Source organism: Hypomesus transpacificus, unplaced genomic scaffold (assembly GCF_021917145.1).
Source record: "Hypomesus transpacificus isolate Combined female unplaced genomic scaffold, fHypTra1 scaffold_116, whole genome shotgun sequence".
NCBI lineage: Eukaryota > Metazoa > Chordata > Actinopteri > Osmeriformes > Osmeridae > Hypomesus > Hypomesus transpacificus.
In genome coordinates this window covers 384,766-402,731 of record NW_025813700.1, presented here as the reverse complement: position 1 = coordinate 402,731, position 17,966 = coordinate 384,766, and the positions used below count along the sequence as shown (strand labels likewise).

The following is a 17,966-nucleotide window of genomic DNA, read 5'->3' as shown; positions in this document are numbered from 1 at the left end:
GGTCACCGTCAGGCGATTAAATACACGGCATTATCTGTCAAGACAGCATAGAACATGTTGACCTCTGAATACAGTATGCTCTACACAAAATACAAGCAAGGATTCTTTGTTTCTTACTATACCATATACATGTTGGAATGTGGAATATTGTTTCACATTTTATTTATGGCCTTTACCAATTTCTAATGTCGACAAGTACTTATTCAAATCGAAAGAACAGGCACCAGTTGTCATACTGTGTCCGGTAGATGGCGACCAAGTACCGTTCTCTGTCTAAAACTGAGCGCGAGGCTGGCCATCTCGTACGGAAATTTGTTGTGCGCAAGCGCCAGCATCGCTTGCTCGCTTGCCTGCGTTTCCAGATTAAAAAAACAACATGAAACCGTATAGCTAGCTTGCATATCTGATTAACGTTCATTCTAAACAAAGATATGTAGATTAGTTTACGCTTTTTTACACCTCAACACAGAGTTTCTAGTGAGAAAGAAACGATAAGGACATTGAGGGCGATACCCAGCCGGGCTATGCTAGCCCAGCTAGTTAGCTAAGTAACTAGTACAGCTTTGGTCATAGTTCTGCGCTGAATTTGATGATAATGCATGTGTAGCTGGCTGCAGCCCGACTGACTTAAGTCCACTGATCTATCTATAAGTGACCGAAAGCCAAGCAACTGAGGTATGTTATCACAATGTACAGTAGCAGCTGTAATAGTTGTCGTTAACTAAGCTTGTCCAGCCACTAAACACTGCGGGACAACGTCCTTGAGTTTGAACTAATATTGCAACATTGGTCAAGTCACATCTCTAGACTAAGTCTTTCAAAACATACATAGAGTTCAACAGTAGTTAGTATAAATGTCAACAGTTTGCTGACATGTATGTTAAACGTCTCTCAGTGTCAGGATGTCGGATTCAGACAGCGATGAAGACCAAGACCGTCCCTTCTCTCTCGCTGGCTTCCTCTTTGGGAATATCAACGAAGATGGGCAGTTGGAGGGTGACAGCGTGCTGGACACGGTAAGTTTGCGAGGCGAAAAAAAGCCACGCGAGGAACATATAAAAACCAAAATGCGTTTTCGAACTTAGTCCCGAGGCTGCAATAGAGGTGCAGATCTGATTACTTCTTAATGTATTGATTTGATACGTATTTCTTTACGGACTTCCTTGCTGTCTTCGTAGGAGTGTAAGAAGCACCTGGCCGGCCTGGGCTCCCTCGGCCTGGGGACGCTCATCACAGAGATCACGGCCAGCGAAGACGACGACCCCGACGAGGACAGGGACACCGGGGGCACAGATGCCGAGGGTGAGCCTTAACGGAGCCTTAACCCCCCCCACCCCCCTTGAGAGCCGCGCGTGACGGCTGCCACTCTTGTCTCCTGCAGGCTGGGTGAAGAGCACCGAAGACGCGGTGGATTACTCCGACATCAGCGAGGTGGCCGAGGACGAGACCAAGAAGTACCGTCACGCTATGGGGACCCTCCAGCCCACCAGGAGGACAGGTGACACATTCCGGCTCTGGCTCTTGAATCATGTCGTTTCCATTTACATGTAGTCATTTTAGCAGACGCTCTTATCCAGAGCGACTTACAGTAAATACAGGGACATTCCCCCCCCCTCCCCGAGGAAAGTAGGGTGAAGTTTGCCCAAGGACACATCATTTGGCACGGCCGGGAATCGAACCGGCAACCTTCTGATTACGAGCCCGATTCCCTAACCGCTCAGCCACTTGATTCCTCAGCCGCCTGACTCTGTCTTTCAATCCTGTTAATTTAGCCATGATGGCATTCAGGCTATGTCTGGGTCTGGTCTCACAGGATGCCTTTTTTCCCATCCCGTCAGATGATGAGGATGACTACGATGCCGACTGTGAAGACATCGACGCCAAGCTGATGCCCCCCCCTCCTCCACCTATCGTCCCCACCCAGGGCAAGAAAGAGGAATCGGCCCCACAGACGGCCAGTGGTGAGGACTGAATTCCCCAAAGTCGACACGTCCTGCTCCGGATATGTGTTTACCTCCTGGACTTCCGAGTCCAGTGTGCTCGACAGAGTTGTTCAAACATTCCCTGTTCATTCCCCCAATGTATTTGAGACACTGTAGGGAGATTTACGTTCAACGTGAAAAATGTTCAGACCATGTTCTTTAGCATGTTGCCGTGACATCCATTATGAAAGGAACTGAGTTTTTCGGGTTTACATTGGGACGGTGAGCAGCGGAGTGTATCTACATTCAGGTGGCTGTGTGTCTCCTTCCACAGTTGGTGATGAAGGAGATGGAATCATCCTGCCCTCCATCATCGCCCCCTCCTCCCTGGGAGACAAGGTGGACTTCAGCAGCTCCTCAGACTCTGAGTCCGAGACGGACCGCCCCGGCCCGGGCTCCGGAGCTGGGGGCCCCCCGGGCTGCCTCACCCTGCCCCTGGCTGGCATCATGCAGAAGGACGCCGCCAAAGCTCTCCCGGGGGTCACGGAGCTCTTCCCAGTGTTCAGACCCGGAAGAGTGAGGCCTTCCTGAACGTTTTACCACCCACACGTCCCCCCCCCAAAAAAACTCCAAACGTGTTATTCTATAGTCTTTCACCGGGTTATTTACCAATTTCTAATTCGCCGAACCCCGGCTAGGTTCTGCGATTCCTCCGTCTGTTTGGCCCCGGGAAGAACATGCCGTCGGTGTGGAGGAGCGCCCGGAGGAAGCGGAGGAGGAAGCATCGCGACCCCCAGCCTGGGACGCCGCCCCCGGAGGGGGAGCCCATGGACCAGGGCTCCGAGCTGAAGTCTGGCTGGGAGTACGAATACGCCTCCGCTCCACCCCCAGAGCAGTGTCTCTCGGATGACGAGGTGAGTGCATGTGGTCTCGTGGGTTAAGACACGCTCAGTATGTTATGTCCCCGATAGGACATTTCATTTTAGCAGACGCTCTTATCCAGAGCGATTTACAGTAAGTACAGGGACATTCCCCCGAGGCAAGTAGGGTGAAGTTTCTGGCCAAGGACACAAAGTCATTTGACATGGCCGGGAATCAATCCGGCACCCTTCTGATTACTAGCCCGATTCACTAATCTCTCAGCCACCTGACTCCCTAGATAGGAAGCATCACTTTCCCCCGGCTGCTACATTGACCAACTTTTGGTAACCACGCAATCTTGGCAAACGTCTTGCCACTTGGAACCACGTCCGTCTGATTCCTCCCTCCCCCCCCCCCCCCAGATCACCATGATGGCCCCGGTCGAGTCCAAGTTCTCCCAGGCCTCGGGGGACGGCGACAAGGTGGCCGAGTCGCGTCCCAAGGTGGCCGAGTGGCGCTACGGGCCGGCCCAGCTGTGGTACGACATGCTGGGGGTGCCCGAGGACGGCAGCGGCTTCCAGTACGGCTTCAGACTGAAGGAGGAGAACGACGACGAGAAGGAGGAGGAGCCCGAACCGGCGCCGCAACCTCCCGCGGAGGTATCGACTCCCGCGACTCAACCCCGGCTAAGGCCAGATTCGACTTGGCTCCGAAGCACGAAAATAAAACGTCTGACCTCGTTGTGGGTTTTGTCTACTAGGAGATGACGGGCGAGGAGAGCCAGGAGAAAGAGACTCTGGAGAACGAGCTCTTCCTCATGGTCACCCAGCTTCAGTGGGAGGACGACATCATCTGGAACGGCGAGGACGTGAAACACAAAGGCACTAAGACCCAGCGAGCCAGCCTGGCCGGGTGGCTGCCCTCGAGCATGACGCGCAACGCCAACGCCTACAACGCGCAGCAGGGTGAGTTTTGGACGCGCCGCTTCCCAACAAGGCCCACGCCTTTGCGTACGCTAGAAGCTTAGCGGCGTTCGCCTAGACCGCAATCCCACCCTCGCTGCTGTAGTCGGGGGCGAGGCACTCAAGGCGTTTTGTTTTCTCTGTGTGTGTTTGTCTGCGCCCCCCGCCAGGTCTTAGCAGAAGTAACTCCCAGCTGGTGCCTCCCACCCCTCCACCCATGCCCAAACCCCCCTCGCTCTCCGGGTCCAAGCGGGACAAACACAACCATGACCACCAAGGTACCGCCAGGCCGGGCCGCCCTCTGGCCGGCGAAGGCGCCGCCGTGCCCTTTTCGTACCACAGCCCTGCACCCCCGTCCTCCGGGAAACCGAAATGGAGGGACGCGGGTGTTACGGGCCCTCTTGACTGGGCGATACGCCCTCCTCTGTGCTCCTCCGCAGCCTCCCACGAGGACGACGCCCCCTGGTTCTCCATCTTCCCCATCGACAACGAGGAGCTGGTGTACGGGCGCTGGGAGGACAACATCATCTGGGACGACCAGGCCATGGACCGCTTGCTGTCCCCCCCGGTCCTCACCCTGGACCCCAACGACGAGAACATCATCTTAGGTACCCCCCCGAGACTGTTCGACCCCCCCCCCCCCCCACTCCCAGTCGTCTTATATCACTTCAGAAGTATCGTGATAAGAACATCTCGAGCCCCGGAGCTCGAATTTTAACCTCAAGAAACATCCTGTTTTTTTTCTTCTTTGTTCCCCGTCACAGAGATCCCAGATGAGAAGGAGGAGAGGACGTCCCATTCTCCGTCCAAGGAGAACAAGAAGGAGTCGGCCCTGAAGAAGAGTCGCATCCTGCTGGGGAAGACCGGGGTGATCAAAGACGAGCCCCAGCAGGTACAGGAGCGGCCAGACTCCGGGTTCACGCCCACCTCCGTCAGCCAATCGCAAGCAAAGGGGGGGCTCATGTCTGGAACATAACCCCCCACACCCCCCAGGAAAACGACCTTCTGTTTTTTCCCGCCAGAACATGTCCCAGCCGGAGGTGAAGGACCAGTGGAACCTTTCCAACGACGAGTTCTACTACCCCAAGCAGCAGGGCCTGAGGGGAACGTTTGGGGGCAACATCATTCAGGTGAGCAGAACATCCCTTCCTGTGGAACCAGACTTGACCAGCTACTGCAGGGTCAAGAGATCCCAGGTTCAAATCTTCCCCCACTATCCCTCACTTTGGATAGAATTGTGTACTACATAAACAATCCCGTGACGCGGTAATGTTTGCTTGTGCCTCAGCACTCCATCCCGGCCGTGGAGCTCAGACAGCCGTTCTTCCCCACCCACATGGGCCCCATGAAGCTCCGTCAGTTCCACCGGCCCTCCCTGAAGAAGTACTCGTTCGGCACCCTGTCCCAGCCAGGCCCCCACGCCTCCCAGCCTCTGCTCAAACAGATCAAGAAGAAGGCCAAGGTGAGAGACGAGGATAGCCTCGACCCCCCCCCCCCCCCCCCTCTGGCCGAGGATGGGGGCGTGGAGAGCAGGTTTGCCTGCAGATTTAAGAGGACCCCCCAGGTTACCCCCCCCCCTGTCCCCCATGTCGCTATGAACGAAAAGGGACTACTTTATCATGAATTAAATCATAAACACATCCGTTTTTTCTCCTTAATACCCCTCTATAAACGTTTGACATTTACCTTAGGTGTGTGTGTGTGTTGTTGTGTGAGACTTGACGATGTTTGCCGCCTCTCCAGATGCGAGAGCAGGAGCGCCAGGCTTCGGGCGGCGGCGACATGTTCTTCATGCGCACCGCCCAGGACCTGACGGGGAAAGACGGCGACCTGATCCTGGCGGAGTACAGCGAGGAATACCCCCCGCTCATCATGCAAGTCGGCATGGCAACCAAGATCAAGAACTACTACAAAAGAGTTAAGTCACGTCTCCGGTCCCTGCCCCCGCTCTCCTGCCCCCCCGTCAGATCCAAAAGGACTAGCTCGACCGCGTATCTCTTGATATGTTCGTCGGTTGTTTCGTACAGTCCGACGTCGACTTTCCCCTCAGCCTTTTTTTTTTCTTCCTTGCGGTTTGTTTTAGTTTTGCCGTGTTTCTCTTCCAGAAACCAGGGAAGGATCCTGGAGCTCCAGACTGCAAGTACGGAGAGACGGTTTACTGCCACACCTCGCCCTTCCTGGGATCCCTCCACCCTGGGCAGCTCCTACCGGTCAGTCTCCTTCTTCAACCTCATGTGTTGTGGGGAGGAAAAGTAGTACCACCTATGGGCTTCTCCACGACAACTCCCCTCAGAGATAATCATCAATGTTAAATCGTCTTTTTTTTGTGTGTGTTTGTGTCGTGTTTTTTTTTTACGTTTCGTATTTGGCCTTTCAGGCTTTCGAGAACAACCTGTTCCGCGCGCCCATCTACCTCCACAAGATGCCCGAGACGGACTTCCTGGTGCTGCGTACGCGGCAAGGCTACTTCGTCCGTGAGCTGGTAGATATCTTCGTTGTCGGCCAGGAGTGTCCTCTCTACGAGGTCCCCGGGCCCAACTCCAAACGGGCCAACACCCACATCCGAGACTTCCTACAGGTAACCTCTCGAATCCACGCGCACGACGCCTTTTCCGGGGGTCGCCGTCGTCGAGAGGTGGGCCCGATCACACGCCGGCCTTGCGCTTTGTCATCTGTCTCACGTCCGGCCTCTCGTTCTCCAGGTGTTCATCTATCGGTTGTTCTGGAAGAGCAAAGACCGGCCGCGGAGGATTCGCATGGAGGACATCAAGAAGGCCTTCCCTTCCCATTCGGAGAGCAGCATCCGCAAACGCCTCAAACTCTGCGCCGACTTCAAGCGGACAGGTACACGTGTAACCGGTGCTCCTGATTGGCCTACGATCCCCCCCCCCCCCCCCCCCCCCCCTTCCCTTTTTATGTTCACGCCTTGAGTTATTTGTTCGTATAGTATCGCCGGGTTTGCAATACACGTCACAAGAATAACAATCTGCACTTTTGATCCGTGTCTATCTCCTGTCCCTCCTGTCAGGGCAGTGTAGATCTGATAGCCAGGTGCCCTTGGGAGGCTTGTTTAGCAGCGAGAGCTCAGAGGTGGTGTGCCTTGCTTTTGACAGACAGGCGCGTGGAAAGAAAGAGGTCAGCCTTTTATGACTGGTACGGCTTTCACTACGAAGGTAAGGAAGCAGTCTTTTGAGGGCAAGAGCAGGAAGTACGAACCCGATTCATGTCACGCACGAGACATCTCACCGGCACTGACCCCCCCCCCACCCGAGTGACGACAACACGTTTTTCGTCACGGTATTAACGGGTCAAGAGTAGCCTCTGGGTCTTTAGGACCCAGTTCTGATGTCGTCGAGAGGAGCTGACCAGGGGGAGGGAAGGGGGGTTTAGGCCGTGAAAGTTCAGGCGACCAGCGAAACGCTGCGAGAAGCTGACCCCGTCTCGTCCTCCAGGGATGGACTCCAACTGGTGGGTGCTGAAGCCTGACTTCAGGCTGCCCACGGAGGAGGAGATCCGGGCCATGGTTTCCCCCGAGCAGTGCTGCGCCTACTACAGCATGCTGGTGGCCGAGCAGAGACTCAAGGTAGGACCAGAGCGTCTGCCGTTACGCCGTGTCTGGTACGTGTGGTGCAAGTGTATCTGGTTTAGTTTGTTTGGTACGTCCGGTTAGCTGTAACTGCGGAATTCTTTTCTGCAGGATGCCGGCTATGGGGAAAAGTCTTTCTTTGCCCCCGAGGAGGAAAACGAAGAAGACTTCCAGATGAAGATTGACGACGAGGTACAAGCTGCGCTCGCGTCGCTATCGATATCACGCCCCCCCGCTTAGCCTCCTGCCAAAGAGCGCCATCAAAAAAATGTATCCAGTCAGACCCCAAAAACCCCCCCACGAGTTATGAATAATCTCCCCATCAATCCATCCCTCTGGCGCTGCCTAGGTCCGCACGGCGCCCTGGAACACGACGCGAGCCTTCATCGCCGCCATGAAGGGGAAGTGCCTGCTGGAGGTGACGGGGGTGGCTGACCCCACCGGCTGTGGAGAGGGCTTCTCCTACGTCAAAGTCCCAAACAAGCCCACTCAGCAGAAGGTAGCTCGCCCATCGCCGACCTCCCGATAGCCAGTCCTCTGGGACTACCAGGACGCAAACATGGCAGCACTGGTGTATTCATTCACTTGGGTGTTTTGGATATGTACAAAGTATAGTTTGGTTACACTAGTTTCATTGTATTTCTTCATAGTGTGTGTGTGTGTGTGTGTGTGTGTGTGTGTGTGTGTGTGTGTGTGTGTGTGTGTGTGTGTGTGTGTGTGTGCATTTGATTCCTTTAACACAGTGGTTCTCTCAACTCTGGTCCTCATGGACCCCTTTGTCCTGCATGTTCTAGATGTTTCCCTCTTCCAACACACCTGATTCTAATGAGTGCTCGTTAGCAGGCTTCTGCTGATCCTCTCAACGAGCCGTTCATTAGAATCAGGTGTGTTGGAGCAGACGTGCACATGTCTAAAACATGCAGGGGGTCCCCGAGGACCGGGGTTGAAGACCACTGATTCAGCTGCCGCTTTTATCCAAAGAAACGAAAACATACAGCGCATACAGGAAGTACAGCAGACTATTCAATGATGACGAGCGTTTCACTGTGACAATATTTGAGTGGTCAGAGTCGAGGAGCTTGCCTGTATTGACCAGCCCCGGTGCAAAGTAATCCCAGCCCCCAGGCACGGCGAACCACAGCGATGACGTTGTGTCTTGCGCTTCCCAGGACGACCGAGAGCCGCAGCCCGCCAAGAAGACGGTCACGGGCACCGACGCCGACCTGCGGCGGCTGTCGCTCAAGAACGCCAAGCAGCTGCTGCGCAAGTTCGGCGTCCCCGAGGAAGAGGTGAGGACACGGCGCTAACACGCCTCCGCCGTCTCCCAACACGCCTCCGCCGTCTCCACCGACCACCGCGAGGTACGGTCATACACCACGTCGCGTGTCCCTGTGTGCTTTTTTAGATCAAGAAGCTCTCGCGGTGGGAAGTGATCGACGTGGTGAGGACCATGTCCACGGAGCAGGCGCGCTCCGGCGAGGGGCCCATGAGCAAGTTCGCCCGGGGCTCCCGCTTCTCCGTGGCCGAACACCAGGAGCGCTACAAAGAGGAGTGCCAGAGGATCTTCGACCTGCAGAACAAGTACGGCCCCTCCTCCTCCTCCACCCACCCCGCCGTTCTGTGTCGGGTCAGCGGTTTAGCCAACGAGGTCCTAGGCAAGGTAGAGAGCTTCCTCTGAACCTCCCGCTTCTCCCCCCAAGGGTGTTGGAGTCCACCGAGGTCCTGTCCACCGACACGGACAGCAGCTCGGCGGAGGACAGCGACTTTGAGGAGATGGGGAAGAACATCGAGAACATGCTGCAGAACAAGAAGACCAGCTCGCAGCTGTCCCGCGAGAGGGAGGAGCAGGAGCGGAAGGAGCTGCAGAGGATGCTGATGGGCGAGGAGAGCGACCGCGACCACAAGGGGCGCAAGGAGCGCCGCAAGGGCTTCTGTGAGGCTCTCGTCCGGCCGATAATGTTCTCTCTGTTTCTCACTGACTCTCTCTGTCTCTTTCTTTCTCACTCACTCACTCACTCTCTCTCTCTCACTCTCTCTCTCTCTCTCTCTCTGTCTCTCTCTTTCTCACTCACTCACTCACACTGTCTCTCTCTCTCTCTCTCTCTCTCTCTCTCTCTCTCTCTCTGTCTCTCTTTCTCTCTCTCACTCTCTCTCTCTCACACTCACTTACTCAGAATCAGAATTTGGTTTATTTGCCATGTATGTTATACAAACACGGAATTTACTGTGGCAGGGAGGTGCAAAACATTAAACATATACAAATCTTAAATTAAGTGAAAGTACGAAAGTTAAACTATTTCTAAGAACTAAACAATTTAAGAACTAAACAATTTAAATATAAAATAAAAAATATATAAAGATAACAATGAACACTCACTCATTATCTCACACTCTCATTTTCTTTTCTCTCTCGTTGCCCTGACGACGCGCAGCCAGCGCCTTGTCCACCAGCTCCCACAAAGACGACGACACGTCCTCGGTTACCAGCCTGAACTCGTCGGCTACGGGGCGCCGCCTCAAGATCTACCGCACGTTCCGGGACGAGGACGGCAAGGAGTACGTCCGCTGCGAGACGGTGCGCAAGCCCTCCGTCATTGACGCCTACACACGCATCCGCACCACCAAGGACGACGACTTCATGTGAGTCCCTCCCGCCGTTCTCTCACGTTTTGTGTTTTTGTTGTTGTTTGAATATATTTTTGGCCCTGGTTTGGTTAGAGAGACAGTTAACATAGACGGGCAATGTAAGAGAGAGAGTGCAGAAACGACGCGGGCTGGATTCGAAACCGGCGCCTCCGCGTCCCTCAGCCCACACAGTACCCGCCTGGCGAGCCACCTGGGGTGCCCCCCCCCCCCCCCTCGGGTTATGTCGTTCACGTCCGCCCGCACCCCGGTCCTAAGACCCCCCACCCCCCCTTTACATCTGTCCGTGTTTTTGGGGGCGGGCGCAGAAGGAAGTTTGCGCTGTTCGACGAGCAGCACCGGGAGGAGATGAGGAAAGAGCGGCGGCGCATCCAGGAGCAGCTCCGGAGGCTGAAGAGGAACCAGGAGAAGGACAAGTTCAAGGGTCCTCCGGAGAAGAAGGCCAAGAAGGTCAAGGAGAGGCCTGACCTCAAGGTAAAAGTAAGCTTGCCCACTTCAATACCTTACTTACTGCTCTGTCCTCTTGGATCCTCCCTCCGCCGATTTGGGGAATAACCCCCTCCGCTGAACGTTTGGCTCGTGTGGAGTTCTGATGATTAATATTAAAACATTAAAACAAATATATGTATATTAATGATGTATTTTGGTGTTACAAAGCACGTTGGGAGTGATTCGTTTCCATTTGAATGTCCCTGCATGTGCATGCAGTCCTGACGAGTGGCGACTCTGCGTTTGAATGGTTGTCCGTTGCTCCTGCTCTCCCCCCCCCCCCCCCCCCCCCCCTCCCCAGCTGAAGTGCGGAGCGTGCGGCGCCATCGGACACATGCGCACCAACAAGTTCTGCCCGCTGTACTACCAGACCAACGCGCCGCCCTCCAACCCCGTCGCCATGACGGAAGAGCAGGAGGAGGAGCTGGAGAAGACGGTGATCCACAACGACAACGAGGAGCTCATCAAGGTGGAGGGCACCAAGATCGTCCTGGGCAAGCAGCTCATCGAGAGGTGAGGGGGGAACCGCACACACACACACACACACACACACACACACACAACAGTGCCAAGCTAGCTTAGGCTTACAATAAGAAAATAATCAAATTAAATGGTGCAGAACCACGTGTCTACAGGCTGGGCTTCTATAGATGTAATCCTCATTATGAATCTCCACCGATTTGTGATTGTAGTGAACCGTTTTATGCTTCACCCCTCCTCACCCCCTCCAGTGCCGACGAGGTGCGCAGGAAGTCTCTGGTGCTCAAGTTCCCCAAACAGCAGCTGCCTCCCAAGAAGAAGAGGCGTGTTGGATCGGCCGTGCACTGTGACTACCTGAACGTGAGCCTCTCGCTCTCGCTCCCCTCTCTCTCACGATCCTTTCTCGATCCCCTCTCTCTCGCTCCCCTCTCTCTCGCTCCCCTCTCTCTCGCTCTCCTCTCTCGATCCCCTCTCTCTCACGATCCTTTCTCGCTCCCCTCTCTCTCTCGATCCCCTCTCTCTCACGATCCTTTCTCGCTCCCCTCTCTCTCTCGCTGCCCTCTCTCTCTCGATCCCCTCTCTCTCACGATCCTTTCTCGCTCCCCTCTCTCTCTCGATCCCCTCTCTCTCACGATCCTTTCTCGCTCCCCTCTCTCTCTCGCTGCCCTCTCTCTCTCGATCCCCTCTCTCTCACGATCCTTTCTCGCTCCCCTCTCTCTCTCGCTCCCCTCTCTCTCTCTCGCTCCCCTCTCGCTCTCTCGCTCCCCTCCCCGCGCACGCCTGCACAATCCGACCGCCGTGATTGGGCCGGCGTCCGGTCGGGCCCCTGACCTGTCGTCTCTCTCTTCCAGAGGCCGCACAAGTCCATCCACCGGAGACGCACCGACCCCATGGTGACCCTGTCCTCGGTCCTGGAGAGCGTCATCAACGACATGAGGGATCACCCCAATGTGAGGCCTCACACTCGCCTCACACTCACACTCACCTCACACTCTGTATCATGTCAGGGTCTGTCACTTACATTATTTCGATTTGTCGTTATTGTGTACAGTGTCCTTAACTTGTGTGCGTAATGTTATTGTGTCCATTTAATTTCTTATGCAAGTGATCAATCCAAAATACAGTTTACAATTAAATGGATCGCATTGCAATGAAACCCTTTTGAAATGCATGCAAACACCACAAGGCCTCACAAGGCGGGACGCTCAGATATTCTCCCCTTCCACTCGGCCTCCTAACCATGGTAACCACCCTCCCCTCCCCCCCCCCCCCCCCCCCCCCTTCTCAGACCTATCCCTTCCACACCCCGGTCAACGCCAAGGTGGTCAAGGACTACTACAAGATCATCACGCGGCCCATGGACCTGCAGACCCTGAGGGAGAACGTGCGCAAGCGCATGTACCCGTCCCGGGACGAGTTCCGCGAGAACGTGGAGGTCATCGTCAAGAACAGCGGCACCTACAACGGTACGTGCGTGGGACCGTGGGAGGGGGGGGGGGGGCGTGGCCTGGGGTCGAGATCACCAGGATGTTGCTGTTTTTATAGTAAACTGAGCATTTGTCTGTTATGTTTAATATGTGTGTGTTTGTGTTTGTTCAGGGGCGAAGCATCCAATCACCCAGGTGGCTCAGTCCATGCTGGACCTCTGTGATATGAAGCTGAAAGAGGTGAGGGGTGATGGTCTGTCTCCTTTTTGCTCCCATCCCCCCAACCCTCCACACCCTCTCTCCCATCCCCCCAACCCTCCACACCCTCTCTCCCATCCCCCCAACCCTCCACACCCTCTCTCCCAACCCTCCACACCCTCTCTCCCATCCCCCTCAACCCTCCACACCCTCTCTCCCATCCCCCCCAACCTTCCACACCCTCTCTCCCAACCCTCCACACCCTCTCTCCCATCCCCCCGACCCTCCACACCCTCTCTCCCAACCCCCCGACCCTCCACACCCTCCCATCCCCCCAACCCTCCACACCCTCTCTCCCATCCCCCCAACCCTCCACACCCTCTCTCCCATCCCCCTCAACCCTCCACACCCTCTCTCCCATCCCCCTCAACCCTCCACACCCTCTCTCCCATCTCCCCGACCCTCCACACCCTCTCTCCCAACCCCCACTCCCCCCAACCCTCCACACCCTCTCTCCCATCTCCCCGACCCTCCACACCCTCTCTCCCATCCCCCCGACCCTCCACACCCTCCCATCCCCCATCCTCCGTGTCCCTCTCCCCCCTCTGACCCTGGGTCTCGTTGTGAGCAGAAAGAAGACAGGCTGGTGAGACTGGAGAAGGCCATCAACCCACTGCTGGACGATGACGACCAGGTGGCCTTCTCATTCATCCTGGACAACATCGTCACTCAGAAGATGATGGCCGTGCCTGACGTGAGTGGAACCCTTGCGATTCGGTTTCACACGTTAAATCAAAGGAATTTAAGTCAAATTTACCACTTCTTTTTATGACTGTCTGCACTGAAATGAGCTCACTTAAAGTAACAGTTAATTTAGAATATGACAAAAATATAGTAATCTTTTTAAAAGGTCTTTTTTCTTCTTGTTCCCTCCCCAGTCATGGCCGTTCCACCATCCCGTCAACAAGAAGTTTGTCCCAGATTATTACAAAGTGATCGTCAGCCCCATGGATCTGGAGAACCTCCGCAAGGTGAGCCGGGGTTCCAAACCAGCCAGCAGACAGGTGGAGGCAGAACGGGAACGGGCGACCGCTCCTCAATAACCTCTCCTACTGTGTAACCTCTCTCTCCTCCTACTGTGTAACCTCTCTCTTCTCCTCCTCCTTTGTAACCTCTCTCTCTCTCCTCATGTGTAACCTCTCTCTCTCCTCCTGTGTAACCTCTCTCTCTCCTTCTGTGTAACCTCTCTCTCCTCCTCCTGTGTAACTCCTCTCCTCCTCCTCTGTCTCCCTCCACCAGAACATCTCCAAACACAAGTACCAGAACCGGGACGTGTTCCTGTTCGACGTCACTCTCGTCCACACCAACAGCGTCAAGTACAACGGTGAGCGCTCTCAGCTTTCCTACACAGCAGCTGGGATGTCAGCTTTGCATCTGAGACAGGAGTTCACGCATCATAACCTGACTGACAGATGTGTGTTGTGTTTTTGTGGGTGTTTTTTAAGGTCCAGACAGCCCTTACACCAAAACGGCCCTTGACATCGTCAACGTGTGCAAGCAGACCCTGGCGGAGGTTCGAACATCTTCCTCTCACCGCACCAGCTGTCCTTTTTTTACACTGTGTTGTACGTCGTCACGACGCTCGCGAATGACGTGTCACCCTCTCCGTGTTGCGTTGTGTGTCTCCCCCCCCCCCCCCCCCCCCCCCCCCCCCCCCCCCCGCAGTACGACGAGCACCTCACCCAGCTGGAGAAGGACATCTCCACGGCTAAAGAGGCGGCCCTGGACGCGGCCGACCTGGACGGGCTGGATCCCCTCACCCCGGGACCCTACACACCCCAGGTAGGAACACACACACACACACACACACTGGACCGGAGTCACTAACAAACACCACCACCCTGGGTTTCCCGAAGGCTACTCTGAGGCCACTTTCCATCTTTGGGCCTTTCACTCCAAACACTAACAAAGGAACGCAACCACATTTTTCAAACTTGAAGCTACTACTGGACAAACAGGATTTAGAAGATTCTAGACCCAGCGTGCTTGACGCTAGCTCACCCTCCTGAGCCGCGGGCCGTCTGGCTGGGTGAAAGGGACCACTGAGAGACGATGGATCCACCATGCTTTTTGTTTACGCAGTGCAAACGCAGGGAACAGCACATTTGTTGTCTTTGCCACACCGATTTGAGTTCCAACCCCCACACCAGGTGTGCGACCCGCTGGTTTAGCACATGCTAGGCTAACGCTAGCCTCGACCCAGTGTCTCTCTATGCTGTGCCTTCTGTGACACAGTCTGGTTCCTCCTGTAGCATTCCTAAACACTGTAGCTTTTCTCTTTTCTTCTGCCCCTGTGGTTTTCTTTTTCTTTCCCTCGTTGGTTTTCTTTCTTCATTGCTCTCTCACTCTCTCTCTCTCTCTATCTCGCTATCTGTCTCTATCTCTCTCTGTCTCTGTCTCTCTCTGTCTCGCTCTCTCTCTCTCTGTCTCTCTCTGTGTGTGTGTGTGGGGTGGGGGGTGTGTGTGTTTGCGGGGCCAGCCGTCTGATCTGTTTGACAGCGTGGGCTCAGGGGGCCTGCAGAGAGACGCGGGCCTGTTCTCTGAGGGACCTCTCCTGGCCGCTCCAGAGAAGAGAGGAGGGCAGGTACGGAGAGAGAGAGAGAGGGGGAGACAGCAGTCTGTCCGGGGGGGCCATCTCACCTCCACTGCCCTCCCCTCCCACCCGCCGCCTCCCTCCCCCCCCCCCCCCCCGTATCTGCCTCCATCCTTACCCCCCTCCCCCCATATCGCCACCGCACTGTGGAGTTTGGCCGTCAGACTTGCCTTGTGCCAAACCCCCGAGACCATTTCGGAATGTCGTCTTGTTTAGCAATGACAATCTCCTACCCAGTTTCATTTATTTGAATTTGTCAGGAGTTTTTTTTAAACTTTATTTTGTATTTTTTTACTGCACTACATTTGTATCGCGTCTGCATGTCATACCAGCTTCAGTTTAAAAATGCGTCGTTACCCATCTTTAAAAATTTTTTTTTTCATATTTCATTTATTTTTGACAATTGAAAAAAAATTAAAATCAAACCACAGCTTTTCCACTTTCCGAGAGCACCCGTGGTCAGTCAGGGTAGTCCAACCTCGTGTCTGCCTGCCCCTCAGGGTCGCCACGGCAGGAGGCTAGGGGAGGAGGAGTCTGACGTCGACATCGAAGGCTTTGAGGAGGACGATGACGGCAAGCCCAAGACCCCCGCTCCTGTAAGCCCCGCCCCCTACCCTTATCCCCCCCCCCGCTCTCGTAACTCGCTCGCACCCCCTCCCTCCGAGTCCACTCTGACGTGGCTGTGTCATGACATGCAGAAAAAGAGCCGGATGACACGTTGACACGGGCGACACTACCAGCCTCTCTCACCTCCCCACCCCCCCCTCTCTCTCCTCTTCCCCCCCCCCCCCCCCCTGCAGGCGGAGGACGGCGAAGGCGACCTGGACGACGACGAGGACGACGAGGAGATGCTGCTGCCGCCCCGCCGGCGCCTGCTGGGCCACGAGGACGAGGAGGAGGACGAGGAGGAGGAGGGCGAGGGGGAGGGAGGCTTCAGCCGGGGCCAGCCCCAGGCCAGTGTGCTCTACCAGGACCTGCTCATGTCCGACGGGGAGGACGACGCCAGCGAGGAAGAGGGGGACAACCCGTTCTCCTGTGAGTGGGGGAGGAAGGGGGGAGGGGTGGGGTGGGGTGGAGGGAGGGAGGCAGGGTGGGGTGGAGGGAGGGGTGGGGAGTCCTGTTAGATATTATAGGGGGTGGAAATGACCAGTAATGGCTTTTACATTTAGTCATTTAGCAGACGCTCTTACTCAGTGACTAACAGTAAGTACAGGGACATCCCCCCCCCCCCGAGGCAAGTAGGGTAAAGTGCCTTGCCCAAAGACACAACATCATTTTTCACGGCCGGGATTCGAACCGGCAACCTTCTGATTAATAGCCCGATTCTCTAACCGCTCAGCCACCTGACCCCCCCCCTCAGCTTCCATTTCTAACCGTCCCTCCCCCCCTCGTTTCGGTCCCAGCAATCCACCTGTCGGAGAGCGGCAGCGACTCAGACCGGGAGGTGGAGCTGCGGCCCCCGGCTCCGCCCAGGCCCCACCCGGAGACGGCCCGCATGGACCTGGAGCAGGAGGAGAGCATGATGTCCTACGAGGGGGAGGAGGGGCCCGACCACCCGCACATGGAGGACAGCAACGTCAGGTACGGCGTCCGGAGCGAGGCGGATCGGCCCCGGGGTGTCTAGAGGGAACGACCACACGCCTGATGGCTTTGGAATAATCTCTCTCTCTCTCTGTCTCTCTCTTTGTATTTCTCTCTGTCTCTCTCTCTCTGTATTTCTGTCTCTTTCTGTCTCTCTCTTTGTATTTCTCTCTGTCTCTCCCTCTGTATTTCTCTCTCTGTCTCTTTCTGTCTCTCTCTTTGTATTTCTCTCTCGGTCTCTGTCTCTCCCTCTGTATTTCTGTCTCTTTGTATTTCTCTCTCTGTCTCTCTTTGTATTTCTCTCTCTCTCTCTCTCTCTCTGTGTCTCTCTCTCTTTCCCTGTCTGTCCCAGCTATGGGAGCTATGAGGAGACTGACGGCCAGGCTCCAACGCAGGCCCCGGGCATGGGCAACGGCGAGGGCTATGGCATCAGCGAGGAGGAGGAGGAGGAGGAGGAGGAAGACGCTCAGAGGAGGGGCCCCAGCGTGCTGACCCAGGCCCAGCTGAGCGAAGACGACGAGGACAGCGAAGAGTTTCGATCCATCGGGGGGGACAGCGACGTCGAGTCTGACAACTAGTAAAACCTTTGGACCCCCAACTCTTCTCGCTCTCTTTCAATCCCTTTCTTGTGACAATTTAAAAGCAAACATAGTATGTCTGTCTTCACCATTCATGCATTGCTGGCCTTGAGAAAGCTTCTTTTTGTACAAAGAATGTTTGAATTCCATACTTGATGCTTTTAATCAATGTCTTCTAAATGGTACATTCTTTTCAATGTACCAAAACATGTGTGTGTATATAGACTTGTTTTTCGTTTTTTTTTACGCTCATGTAAGTTGCTAACGTTGCAGTGCATTTTGTTGTTGATATTGAACTTGTACAATCTCAAATGAAGCTTTCGAAGCAAGTTGGATAGTTTGATCTCATTCTTGCAATTGTACAGCTGTCAAGGTTTTTTTTCAGTTTGGTGCTTCGCTGAGGTGAATAAATGCTGACATGAAGCCTTTATCTGTTGTTGGTTTGATCAGAAACGGGTGACGTCATCCTTCTCCCACCCCTGCTTGACTTGCTTCAAATTGAAGAAGCTAATGGTTTTATGACTAAATTGGTGCCATCCGAATGTTTTCCATGTGCCATAAATCTGCATTCCTCTGCTTGCCAGTT

General features: G+C 55.0%; 1 protein-coding gene across 4 annotated transcripts; it reads left to right on the top strand.

Moving 5' to 3' along the window:
* Window positions 1-311: 311 nt before the first annotated feature.
* taf1 (TAF1 RNA polymerase II, TATA box binding protein (TBP)-associated factor) lies at window positions 312-17,808 on the top strand. Of its 4 annotated transcripts, XM_047050405.1 has the most exons (41): window positions 312-675; window positions 896-1,016; window positions 1,179-1,302; window positions 1,382-1,498; window positions 1,839-1,961; window positions 2,257-2,498; window positions 2,621-2,836; window positions 3,206-3,442; window positions 3,544-3,748; window positions 3,916-4,023; window positions 4,186-4,353; window positions 4,510-4,637; window positions 4,768-4,875; window positions 5,034-5,207; window positions 5,489-5,662; window positions 5,851-5,955; window positions 6,123-6,323; window positions 6,448-6,589; window positions 7,198-7,328; window positions 7,443-7,523; window positions 7,681-7,830; window positions 8,501-8,620; window positions 8,737-8,912; window positions 9,032-9,264; window positions 9,764-9,971; window positions 10,283-10,448; window positions 10,765-10,976; window positions 11,195-11,303; window positions 11,795-11,893; window positions 12,232-12,409; window positions 12,543-12,610; window positions 13,200-13,322; window positions 13,507-13,599; window positions 13,868-13,952; window positions 14,074-14,141; window positions 14,294-14,410; window positions 15,108-15,212; window positions 15,722-15,817; window positions 16,022-16,256; window positions 16,625-16,802; window positions 17,155-17,808. In XM_047050405.1, exons 2-41 carry the CDS (start codon window positions 903-905, stop codon window positions 17,378-17,380), a joined length of 5,943 nt encoding a protein of 1,980 aa, XP_046906361.1. In that variant the 5' UTR covers window positions 312-675; window positions 896-902; the 3' UTR covers window positions 17,381-17,808. The 4 variants fall into 4 exon arrangements, with proteins under 4 accessions (XP_046906361.1, XP_046906363.1, XP_046906362.1 ...); XM_047050407.1 differs by lacking the exon at window positions 15,108-15,212; XM_047050406.1 differs by lacking the exon at window positions 15,108-15,212 and having other exon boundaries at window positions 10,283-10,454.
* Window positions 17,809-17,966: the final 158 nt, after the last annotated feature.

Coding starts and splice junctions, on each gene's coding strand:
- taf1 (XM_047050405.1), top strand. CDS start 903: ATGTCGGATTCAGACAGCGATGAAGACCAAGACCGTCCCTTCTCTCTC. Junction 4,638..4,767: donor TCAAAGACGAGCCCCAGCAG/GTACAGGAGCGG, acceptor TTTTCCCGCCAG/AACATGTCCCAGCCGGAGGT. Junction 7,329..7,442: donor TGGCCGAGCAGAGACTCAAG/GTAGGACCAGAG, acceptor TCTTTTCTGCAG/GATGCCGGCTATGGGGAAAA.